The 12,817-nt window shown below is 44.1% G+C and overlaps 1 protein-coding gene across 1 annotated transcript; it reads right to left on the minus strand.

Annotated features, from left to right (window-relative positions):
* Window positions 1-740: 740 nt before the first annotated feature.
* On the minus strand, window positions 741-12,805 carry VPS29 (VPS29 retromer complex component). The gene is made up of 4 exons (XM_004611052.3): window positions 12,730-12,805; window positions 4,578-4,769; window positions 1,458-1,693; window positions 741-1,229 (listed from the first exon to the last, which is right to left on the minus strand). Exons 1-4 carry the CDS (start codon window positions 12,730-12,732, stop codon window positions 1,112-1,114), a joined length of 549 nt encoding a protein of 182 aa, XP_004611109.1. The 5' UTR covers window positions 12,733-12,805; the 3' UTR covers window positions 741-1,111.
* Between the last annotated feature and the right edge of the window lie 12 nt (window positions 12,806-12,817).

Here is a 12,817-nt window from a genome sequence, read left to right on the forward strand (position 1 = left end):
CCGTGGGATCCCCCCTAGCTCCTCGCTGGGCTTCCGAGTCCCCTGTGCATGACGTTGTCCCTCTTTTTGTCCAGGGGCTCATAATTACCACTGACCCGGTGTGTGACATTGGCCGAAGCGCTTGACCTTCTCCGGTGTCCAGTTTGTCTTACAATTGCCGCTCACACTTGGACTCTAATTGTTGCGAGGATACTTGGCGTTATTAGATCTTCCTACAGTATTTCCCTTCTAAATTGTGTTGGTAAGATTCTGTCCGGGCCGGAGAGGCAGTACAGTGGGTAGGGCAGGGTCCCCAGAGCCACACCAGGAGTGATCCCTGCACAGAGCCAGGAGTAAGCCCTGGGCACCGCCACGTGTGGCCCCAAATTTTTTTTAAAAAGTGAATATATTTGTTCAGGGTAGGGCACCACATAAGTGTGTATGATGTGTCCACACCCCACCCTCCAGCCAGTCCTACCCCCACCCAGGATAAGCCCTGAGCACTACCAGGTGTTGCGCCAAAACCAACAAAGAAAAATATCTGTTCAAATCTGAAAAATAAGAATAGTCAAATTTTTAAAAAGTCTGAAAAGTCATGACTTAATGTCAGTAACTTGTTTAGAAAATAAAATGATTCAATATTATAAAGAAAAGAAGGGACCTGAAGGTCACTTCATCTGCTAATTACATGGGTGTCTGGGTTCATCTGGTCTTTCATTTTTAACATTCCTAAAAAAGTAAAACACTGATTATCAAGAAAGTATAAATGAAAGGTAACTTTATTACTGAAGAGAAAAATGTATACAAGAAAGTCTAGAATATTTTTCCCCATGCACTACTTTTGTAATAAAATTCCAAGTATCAACTTTGAAGATATTTACAAGATAAATTTTTCTTAACATGTGACCATTTACTGTGTGGTGGACATTTTTTCATAGAAATCATATACATAAACTAAATATATTCTTATAGTTTACAAGAAGCTTAGAGCATTGTATTAACAGAAGATGATATATTTTACTGCAAAATATTATAAAAGTGATACAATTTTGTGACTCTTAAATGTTTAATTACTTGATTTGAACAAGAAAATGAAGAAAAAACAACAAAAATCATCAAGACGGGTCTGGCTTTAAGATTTTTTGTATTCAATTCGTTCTACTTTCACATCATCTCCAATTAGTTGATACACGTAAGTGACAACTGTAGAAGCCTGAATATCCATCAACACAAATGAAGGAATAATATTTCTGAAAGAAAATATAAATAATGTCAGTGTTTTGTGCTCAAAAGTAAAAGGCAGCAGCCCTATAAATTTAAATTCAAGAAGAAATCTGGTTGTTACGTACTAAAAATAATCATTAAAGATGACTGCCAAAATGGTTATAATTAAATGTCTAATTTTCTCTTATGAAATGTCACATATGCAATTACTAACTCTACAAAGTACAAAATTTCTGAAACTGTATACGACTCACGTTTCCAAGGCATTATATGCTCCAGTGGCAGAACCTGGGTTAATGTAAAACTTATTTTCATGCTCAAATGCTTCAAATTTGTGTGTGTGTCCGGAGATAAGAATGTCCACATCAAACTGCCTCTGCAGCAGCGCTAAGCTGGCCATGTCGCCCCATGGAATCACTTGATGCCCATGGATCAAGCCGATTTTGAACTGCCCAACGGTCACAACTTTCTGTTCTGGATAGTTCAGATTCTAAAAAAGCAGACATAAGAAAACAAGTATTTTAGAGATATAGGTTTTAAAAAACAGCCTGCTTAAAAATTCAATCTCATTGACATTTTTATGTCAGTAATCCACAACCAACACATTTATGAACTACCTGAAGCATAAAATCTGAAACAAGGATGTATCCAATGGGGTCGAAGTGATAGCAGGGTGTTTGCCTTGCACACAGCCGACCCGGGTTCTATCCCTGACTCCCATCTAGTCCCTAAGCACCACCAGGGTCATTCCTGAGTAGAGTCAGGAGTAACCCCCAAGCATAACTGGGGTGGCCCAAATACAAAACTAAAGAAAACAAAACAAAGGATGTATTCAAATTATATCATAGGGGACCAAAGAGATAGCTCAGGGGGTTAAGCTCAATTTTTGTGTGTAGCTGTGAACCGTTTAATCCTCAGTGCTAAGTGGATATCTATGAGCACAGAATGAGAAGCCCCTGATGATGGCCTGTGTGACCCCAAAACCAAACTAAAGAATCACACACCGATTCACATATGGTTTAAATTAAAATGATAGTAAACACTTTTATGTAGTTGAACTAGTAAAGCACTTTTTCATGGGTCTTATAAGTACCAATCTATTTAATATTTATAAATAATTCCAGGAGGTAGTTTGAATTATGAACCCTATTTGTTTTTGTTTTGGGTCACACATGACAGTGCTCAGGAATCACTCCTGGGCTCGGGTAACCATATGGGATGCCAGGGACTGAACCCAGGTTGGCTGCATGCAAGACAAGTAACCCACCCACTGTAGTATCTCTCTAGTCCTGAGCCCCAATTTTGAATGAAACAGGCAGAGAAGTTAAAATAGCCGGCCCCAGGTCATATACCATTAAGTGATTCAGTCAAGGTGCAACGTCTGGTAGGTTTCACTCTCTGGACCCCATAAGGTTCTCTGAGCCTAGTCAAGAGTGACCCCTAATTAGAGTTGAGAGTAAGCCCTGCACTGCCAGGAGTGATTCCTGAGTGCAGAGACAGAAGTAAACCCTAAGCATTGCCAGGTGTGACCCAAAAAAGAAAAAAAAAATCATCTATTTATGGGGCCAGAGAGCTAGTACAAAAGTTACGACACTTGCCTTGCATGCTACCAACTCTGATTAGATCCAGCAGTGCCAGCAGTGACCCTTCAACACAGAGCCAGGAGTAAGTCCTCAGAATTGCCAAGTATGGCCAAACAAACCAAAGAAATCACCTATTCCCATCCTATCTTCTTTTATTTTGGAGCCACACCCCAACAGTGCTCATGCTTGCGGCTTCTCTTATGGTTAAGTGCTTCAGGGACCATTCAGTGTTCAGGGAGCAAATTCAGGAGTCCAGTTTACAATGCATGTGCCCAGTCTTCTGAACCATCTCCCTGGCTCTCATTCATATTTTACATAGGAGGATACCTAGATATAATTGCTTAAAATATCATCATCAACTAAGGACAAAGATGGAGCTTCGGGGCTGGAGTGATAGCACAGCGGGTAGGGCGTTTGCCTTGCATATGGCCGACCTGGGTTCGATTCCCACCATCCCATATGATCCCCCGAGCACCGCAAGGAGTAATTCCTGAGTGCAGAGCCAGGAGTAACCCCTGTGCATTGCCGGGTGTGACCCAAAAAGAAGAAGAAAAAAAAAAAGATGGAGCTTCAGAAATTTCAAAATTCAAAAGTGTATTTTTTTTACTTTAAAATCAGGTTTACTATGTATATACGGTAAAATTATTCTTAGTGTACAAGGAATTTTAACAAATAGAACAATGTAAACACTGCCACAATCAAGATGTAAAATAGTTCTATCACTTCCTCAAATCCCTCAATCCCCTTTATAGTTAACCTTTAAGATAGGGAGGAAGTGAAGGATCTCATCAGGACCCTGATGAGACCTCACTTCCCCTGAAAAGGCTCACTCGTGTAGATTACTTGGTGATGAAACTGGAGGGATGAAGGGTAGAATGAGGAAGGTGGCATGCAGCAAAGTGATCTGAGGCTCAAGCAGGGAAATCAAAGTCTGAGCAGGACCAAATTATGGACTTACACACTGAGCCACTGGGCAGACTAGCAGGCAAGCACTGTTGGCCCCAATGAAAAAGTGAAATAGGGCTGAGAGTGTGCTAGACACTGTAACGCATGTACGCAGCCTCAGAGTCAGCACGCCTGTGCAACCTCAGAGAGTCAGCACGGTGGCGGCTGGAGTGATAGCACAGCGGGCAGGACATTTGCCTTGCACAAGGCCAACCAAGGTTCAATTCCCAGCATCTCATATGGTTCCCCGAGCACCTCCTGAGTGCATGAGATAGGAGTAACACTGTCCAATGCCGGGTGTGACCCACAAAGCCAAATAAATAAACAAACAAATAAATATAAAAACCATGGTGTTTAAATTAAGTTAAAATAAATATAGGGCTGAGGGTATACTATGCACAAAGGAGGCCCTTTCCATTCTAGCATCAAAATGGTACCATGAGGGACTGCAGGCAGGTGCTTGCCTTGCACCAGGCCAAACTGGGTGGGAAAGTGGGTCTGGGATCATACCCAGCAGTGCTTAGGGGCTACTCCTGGCTCTGTACCCAGGAGTTGCTTCTAGAAGTGCCCAGGAGTCGCTCCCAACAGTGCTTGTGGGACCTTTTTCTTTGAGTTTTGATTTTGCGGACACACCCGGCAGTGCTCAGGGTTTACTCCTGGCTCTGCACTCAGGAATTACTGCATCGCCATGTGTGACCCAAAAAGCAAAAAAAAAAAAAAAAAAAAAAGAGTTACAGCTCAGTAGTACAGCGCTTCCCTTGCATGCCTGAGACTCTAGGTTCAATTCCTAAAACAGGAAAAGAAAAATGGGGAGGAAGCTTGGAAAGGGAGAAGGAAATACATCACCTCGTCGAAGTCGCCTCTTACAATATGAACGTCTCCAGCCAGAGTCTTGAGGTAGTCATAACTCTCTTTGGTGCAAAGGTTCCCAGTGCAGAGAATATGCTGAATTTTTCCTGGCACCAGCAGCTTTTTGAATTTAGCCGGCAAACTGTTGCACCGGTGTGGGATGTGCAGGTCTCCTAACACCAACACCAACTTTAGAGTACCCAGGTGAGACAAGACATAAAGTTATAAACTTTCCTCCCATAACTGCCCTTCAAATCAAACTTATCAAACATTCCAGACCCCCAAAGAGAAGTTATACATATGGTTCCTCTCATGACCATTTAAATAAACACATGTATGGCGATGTGCTCTGTTGCACATCAAATATAATTTTGGTACGTATACATAACGCAATCATTTTATTTGCCAAGAATAAAAGCAAATTTTATGAAGTGATACAGTTAGAGAACAATATAACTAAATATTTTCAAAATGATAATACACTATTGGATCAAATGGAATTTTTTTTTTTTTTTTTTTTTTTTTTTTTTTTTTGCTTTTTGGGTCACACCTGGTGATGCACAGGGGTTATTCCTGGCTCTGCACTCAGGAATTACCCTTGGCCGTGCTCAGGGGACCATATGGGATGCTGGGATTTGAACCCGGGTCGGCCGCGTGCAAGGCAAACGCCCTACCCGCTGTGCTATCTCTCCAGCCCCCTCAAATGGAATTTTTGAAGACTAATACGGTAATTCATATTCCTGTACCTGTCATATAAAACTTTACACTGATTCTAAAAACCTTAATAAAATGAGTAATTAAACATGCAAATAATAGAATTTTTGTTTGTTTTTGTTTTGGGTCCACATCTGACGATGCTTAGGGGTTACTCCTGGCTCTGCACTCAGGAACCACCCCTGGCAGCGCTCAGGGAACCATATGGGAAGCCAGGGATCAAACCCATGTCAGTCACATACAAGGCAAGCACCCTGCACACCGTACTATCACTCCAGCCTGTAATAATAGAAAAATTATTTTCATAGTCTACTAGATGAACAAGTTTTTTGAGAAACAGAATCCAAAATTTTTGTTACTTTAGCTATACCTATAACTACTGGCTAGATATTACAGAGGTATAAAAACAGAATATGTTCTAAAGAGTTTAAAGAGTTTCAAATAGGACAAATGTTTCTCTTTTACTTTTTTTTTTTTTTGCTTTTTGGGTCACACCCAGCGATGCTCAGGGGTTACTCCTGGCTTTGCACTCAGGAATTACTCCTGGCAGTGCCCGGGGGACCATATGGGATGCCAGGGATCGAACCCGGGTCGGCCGCATGCAAGGCAAACGCCCTACCCGCTGTGCTATTGCTCCGGCCCCCAAATGTTTCTCTTTATTGCATTATAGAACCTTAACTCATATATATATATGCAAAATATATATATTATATATATAAGCTTTGGGGGTCATACTTCCCCATATTAGCTTTTGGCAGTCCTCAAGGGTTACTCCCAGCTCACTGCTCCACTGACATGTAGTGCCAAAGATAGAACCAGGTCCTCCCATATGTAAAGTATGTCCTCTAGCTCTCTGAGGATCTCTTGGTCTCTCTCTCTCATATTTTTATTGCCTAGATAAAATTACTTATATACTGGATGTCATTTCCAAATTGAAATAACATTTTCACAATCTTTCATGTGCACTAGAGCATTGAAACAAATGAAAAAGATCAGCTAAATATATTTACCAGAGGTTGTTTAAAACTGCATAGTTAGTTTCAGGTGATAAAAAATTTTGCATTTAAATATGTAAGAATAAAAACCTCAAGGCTTGGGGCTGGAGCGATAGCACAGCAGATAGGGCGTTTGCCTTGCACGCGGCCGACCCGGGTTCTAATCCCAGCATCCCATATGGTCCCCTGAGCACCGCCAGGGGTAATTCCTGAGTGAAGGGCCAGGAGTAACCCCTGTGCATCGCCAGGTGTGACCCAAAAAAACAAAAAACAAAAACAAAACAAAACAAAAAAAACACCTCAAGGCTATAAAATTTTAATTAAAAATTAAACACAGGGGCTGGAGTGATAGCACAGCAGGTAGGGCGTTTGCCTTGCACGCAGCCTGGTTCGAATCCCAGCATCCTATATGGTCCCCTGAGCACCGCCAGGGGTGATTCCTGAGTGCATGAGCCAGGAGTGACCCCTGTGCATCGCCGGGTGTGACCCAAAAAGAAAAAAAAAAATTAAACACAAACACACCTTTTCTTTTTGGCCACATTCAGAGTTCCTCAGGGGACCATGCAATGTTGGAGACAGACACCAAGGTTTCTGCCTATAAAGCATGCATTCCAGCCCTTTTATATTTTGTTTGTATTTGGGGGGTGCTCCATCTAGCAGTGCTCAGGATTTGCTCCTGGCTCTGTGCTTAGGGATCACTGCTAGTGGGACTTGGGATAATGGATTAAACTGGTGTTGACTGTATGCAAGGTAAGTACTCTACCTGCTGTGCTCCAGGTCCTATCACATTTTTCTTTTTGTTTTTGGCAGGGAGGTCAGACCCAGTGATGCTCAGGGGTTACCCCTGGCTCTGCACTCAGCAATTGTTCCTGGTGGTGCTCGGGGGACTCTATAGGATGCTGGGGAACCCGGGTCGGCCACGTGCAAGGCAAACACCTTATGTTATATTATTGCTCCAGCCCTTATATTTATTTTTTTGGGCCACCCTTGGCAGTGCTCAGGACTTACTCCTGGCAGGGCTTGGGTCATATGTAGTGCCAGGAAACAAAGCTGGGTGACTAGGTGCAAAGCAAGGCTTTACCCACTGTACTGTCTCGCTGGTCCCTTTATTTTTAAATAGATATCGTTTAATTCAGGTATTTAATAAAACATTGTCCAAAATGTCAATCTGATAATTTGGCTATAATATAGCTTCAAATACATTCTATCTAGTCCTCCAAAGGACTTTTTTGGGGGCCGGGTGATGACACTTGGCAGTGATCAGAGTTTACTTTGACTCTGCGCTCAGGGATCACCCTAGAGGGGCTTGGGAGACCATAAGCAGTGCTGAAGACTGCAACTGAGTGGGCCATGTGCAAGGCAGCACCCTACCCTCTGTTCTATCTCTCTGGCCCCTTGTTTTATTTTTTTGAGTTGTTTTTGGGTCACACCTGGGTGTGCTCAGGACTTCCCCTGGCTCTGTGCTCAGGGATCACTGCTGGCAGTGTTCCAGGGATCATATCAGTACTGGGAAGCAAACTGAAGTCGCCCGCATGCAAGGCAAGCACCTTACTCCTTGTACTATCTCTCCAGTCCCAAAGGAAAGTTTTTTCAAGTCGCTTACTATAAGCATTTTTGACAGGATATTTTCCATAAAGATGTACACATCTTTTTAACTGCTTTCAAATTAGGCAAAACAAATGCTTACTATTATCAAAGAAAACATTACATATCTAAAAGTAGGATAGAGCATGAAACGGTTTTGTAAACTGAAATTAATCAAAAACCGAAATGAGCAAAATTAAAATGACAACTAAATCAAGTGTGCAAAGGAAAGGCACTGATATCAGAATATGAGGAACTGAAGTAACACAAGGTTACAAACTTAATTTGAAAAGTTATTGTTAAATACATTTCTCCTTTATAAGTTTATGGTCTGTTCTTCGCAGCTGCAGGTGGTATCTGCTCAATGACATTATTTCAATCTGAATCTTAGCAAAGCATCTTGTAAAACTAAAATCCATTTAAGTTTCCACCCTTACTGACAATTAACTAAAAAGTATACCGAAATACAATATTTTTAATAGGATATCCTTTCAGATATCAGCTGAAGCACATAGTCAAAGTAGGAAGCTGACATTTGAAAAAAGGTTAAAAAAATGGATTTCTGTATTAATAAAAAAGACAAACCTAAAACTCATAAAAAGATATCTTGGTTCCTGGAGCACCTCCAAGAGTGCAGCACAAGGAGTAAGCCCCAAATATGGCCAGAAGCAGCCCCAAAACTGGGGGGGGGGGGAAGATAGCTACCTATAAGAACTTTAGCAAGAATCTTCATTATCATTGATGACTTCAATTCTATAATCCACTGTGGATTATGCCCAAGCATACTCAAGACTATTAACAGTCTAAGGATATAACTGGATGACAGAAACATTTCTTTCTTTCTTTTTTCTTTTTTGGTTTTCGGGTCATACGCTGTGGTGCTTAGGGCTTACTTCTAGCTCTGCACTCAGGGATCATTCCTGGCAGGGTTCAGAGAACCATTTGGGGTATCAGGGATCAAAAACCTAGACTGGCTGTGTGTAAGACAAAGGCCCTATCTGCTATACTGTCACTCCAGCCCCAACTGTGATTTTCTTTCATTTACTATATAGTTTACTACACACAACTGAATGATAAAGAAAATAAAGCCACAAAACAAATGTCATACTCTGAAGATCATGTTACCCAAATTCCATACTTTGACTATTCAGATTAGATGTGATCTTTTTGGGGAGACTCCCAAGCGATGGTCTGCCAGGGCCCTAAAATAATGGAAATATCCAGGGCCAATCTAGTTACCCAGGCAATGCTGGGGGCCTCCAGAGCCACACCAGCAGTGCCCAGGACCTCCATGCTACACCCTTTGATGGCTGCAGGTAGGAATCTAACCATGCTGAATGAACTCCATCTCCCGGCACCCAGAGTCTTAATTTTTATTATTATTGGTTTGGGGGGTCCACATCCAGCAATGCTCTGGGGTTACTCCTGGCTCTGCACTCAGAAACTCCTGGCAGTGCTCAGGGGACCATATGGGATGCCGGGGATTGAACCTGGGCTAGCCATGTTCAAGGTAAATGCGTGTACTATTGTTCCAGCCCCCAGATATAATTTAAACACAAAGACAGATCCTAGAAATACCAGTCTTGTTAAATTCATATAAAGAATCAATGCAATCAATGTGTAAGAATTGGTACTTCCTGTTTAACAAACCTTGAAAGGATGAAAAATCCAGTAATCAAGACACCCAACCACCATTGTTAGTAGGAGCTAAGAGAAGAAACTTACTCTGTGCCCAGCCTTAGTGGGATGAAGAAGTTGATTGCAGACAGGGGGATGAAAAAAAAAGGGTGAAACATGACCAATGTTAAAAGAAAGCAATGAAAAAGAAACAAACAAACAAAACAAAACAAAAATTTCACATCAAATGAATATGCAATTGTTAATGATTTCTGAGTGTTATGAAAGAAAATGTTAAAAATCAGCTTGGATCAAAACAATAATAAAAGATTTGCCGTAATTTTAAACATATGCACATTAAAACACACACAATAAAAGATTTGCTGTTTTGTAAAATGTGTATTCAAACACTCACAGCTTATCAATTTTATTTGCATTTCCTAATCTTATTCTCCACATTGTCTACCTTTTATTTCCAAATTTAAAATAATTTTTTTTTTCTTTTTGAGTCACACTTGGTGATGCTCAGGGGTTACTCCTGGCTCTGCTCTCAGGAATTACTCCTGGCGGTGTCTGGGAGATCATATGCGATGCTGGGGATCCAACCCAGGTCAGCTGCATGCAAGGCAAATGCCCTACCTATTTCCAATTTTTAGAATTTTATAACACAATTTGAAAGATTCCTTCAGTGACAGGTTAGACAAAAAAATACCATTTTCTTAATGTTCTCTCTTTTTTATGGGGGCCCCCCTACACCCAGTGGTGCTCAGGGAGCCATTAGGTGCCTGGGATCAAATCTGGGGTTCCCACACACAAAGCATTTACTCTAGCCCTTTGACGCATGTCTCTGGACCTATTTTCTGAATTTTTAAGGTCTAATTAATCCTCAAGTATATTATTTTCTTTTGTTTTTTTTTTCTTGGGGGGGACACACACCAGTGTGCAGGTCATTCCTGGCAGGCTTAGGGTCCATATGGGATGCCAGGGATCAAACCTGAGTCAGCTGCATGCAAGCTAAGTGCCCGAGAGCCTTTACTATCTCTCCATCCCCACAAGTGTACTGATCTTTAATTTTTTAATTTTCAAAATTCTAGTACAGATCTCCCTTGATATATAATGGGGTTATTATTCCTCATTAAAGGTTGAAAATTATCTTAGTAAAAAGTGATATGCTACATCTACATAGCCACCCATATGATTAGATGCAAAAACACAACATATGAAAGCAAAGAACCATGGGTAATTCAATGGTTTTCAACAGTCCTTATATGATGACATGATGGCAGAAATTTCCTGCCACTGGACAGTACAGCAGACAGGGTGTTAGCCTTGCACACAGCCAAGCCGGGTTCGATCCCCGGCATCCCATATGGTGGTCCCCTGAGCATCACCAGGAATAATTCCTGAGTGCAGAGCCAAGAGTAACTCCTGAGCATTGAGGGGTGTGACCCAAGAAGCCAAAATAAGAAATTTCCTGTTATTAGAAAAATACGTGGTACACTTGGTTCATGTCATAGTACTACTATAAACTGACATAAATACTGATTGGTAAATTTTTTTTTCTCTTAACAGTCGACAAAATATTTCCGTTTTCACCAGTATGCAGGTGTAGAAACGTCGTCTACTCTTGTACAGTTGTGGGTTCTACCTTCATAATCTTATAGCGGACTGGAGGTTACAGCTTCCAAGCACACAGAGAGTATTAGGGCAGAAGAGAGCTCAACCAGCGAAGCCCATGCTTGGCAACTGGAAGGCCTGATCAGCACCACAGGGACCCCAGATCACAGTGGGGCAGCCCCCAAGCAGCAGCACCGTCACCACCGAGAGAGAGAATTATTGTACTGCATGTTGCTACTCTAGGAAAACACAAAATTCAAACTTCAAAGGTTAGTTTCTACTGAACGGCTATCATTTTTGCACCATTGGAAAGCTGAAAAAATTTCAAGTCATTAAGTTGGGGAACATCTGTAAATGAAAACTTAGTGCTACTGGTAGGTCATCATTTGTCAAGTTATTAAGTCACCAACGACAGATCCTAGACACAAATTTCTCCAGCTACAATCCGAGCTTCTCCGCACCTGAACGTTGCCCGAGCGCTCCTGTGAACTAGACTCTTTCCTCTTGTGCCAAACAAAATGCTTCTAATGCTTTTGCCCAATTCTGCATCGTTCTATTTCACAGGTAAGAACGATGTCCCAGTGCAACCACCCTAAGTAAGAAAGTGTTCGGCGCTCAGCACACTTCACACTGATGAATAGGGGAGTCAGATCGGGTCATTTCCTCTTCTCCCGGGCAAAGGGCTGTGAACGCATCCCTCAAAAGTGATCACTCTAGACTCACCACGGGAGTCTGTGCAGAAAAGCAAAAAATTAAAGTGGGAGCGATAGCGTTTACCGAGGCACACGCCCCCGATCGTGGGCTGTCGTGAAGGTGAGGTCACCACCTCCCGGGTTCCATCTGCTACAAAATCGGGATTCTCTGGAATCTGCCCCCCACCCCCCCACACCCGAAGCTCGGCGGCGCTCGCTCCGGAGCCCCTGCTCAGCCGCTCTCTGGAAGCACTTAAGCGCGCTGGAGGGGGGCAGCTCCCGGGCATCTGGGGAGACCCGGCGTGGGAGTTTCCCGACAATTTCAGTCCAGGGAGGAAACGCCGCGCCTGGCCTCTGCGGAGCCGCGCGCGGGGCGCCGGCCCCAGGCGTCGGCACGCTCCTCCCGGGCCGAGGGGGGCCCCCGTCGTCCTCCCCCGGCCCCGGGGTGGCAGATGCCAAGCGGGAAGCGGGGGGAAGGGGGTGCTCTGCGCCCAGAAGCCGGTTCTCGCCACAGGGGGGCAGGAACCCAACAGCGACACCGGGAACGGTGGGAGGCGCTTGGGGCAGGCGGAGAGGGAAGGAAACGTCTGGAAACGGAAGGGGGCCGTGCCCCTCTCTCGCGGAAGCGTCAGGCACGCGCCTCCAGGCCGCCGCGGCGAGGGCGTGCGGGTCTCGTGACAGACACAGCAGCCGCCCTCGGCCGCGCGCGATCGGGGCCGGCCGCACCCTGAGGTGGCGGCGCCTCCCCACCACCGCCCCCCACCCCCACCCCACGCCTTCCCACCGGGCCTTCTCCCGGCCCGGGTCTGGGCCGCGCCCACCAGGGCCTCCGGGGTGTCGCCCCAGCCCTCGCCCTCCCCCCGGCGACTCCCCACGAGGCAGCATCCCGGCCGAGGGGCGGGCGGCGGCGGCCGCGGCGGCCGTCCTCACCATCCTGTCACTGGGCTCCGCTCAGTCACCACAATCACCGCCGCCCTCTTCCTCAGGCTTCGGGGCGCCCCGCCCACCCCACTCCCAG

The sequence above is a fragment of the Sorex araneus genome, chromosome 9 (assembly GCF_027595985.1).
Source record: "Sorex araneus isolate mSorAra2 chromosome 9, mSorAra2.pri, whole genome shotgun sequence".
Taxonomy (NCBI): Eukaryota; Metazoa; Chordata; class Mammalia; order Eulipotyphla; family Soricidae; genus Sorex; species Sorex araneus.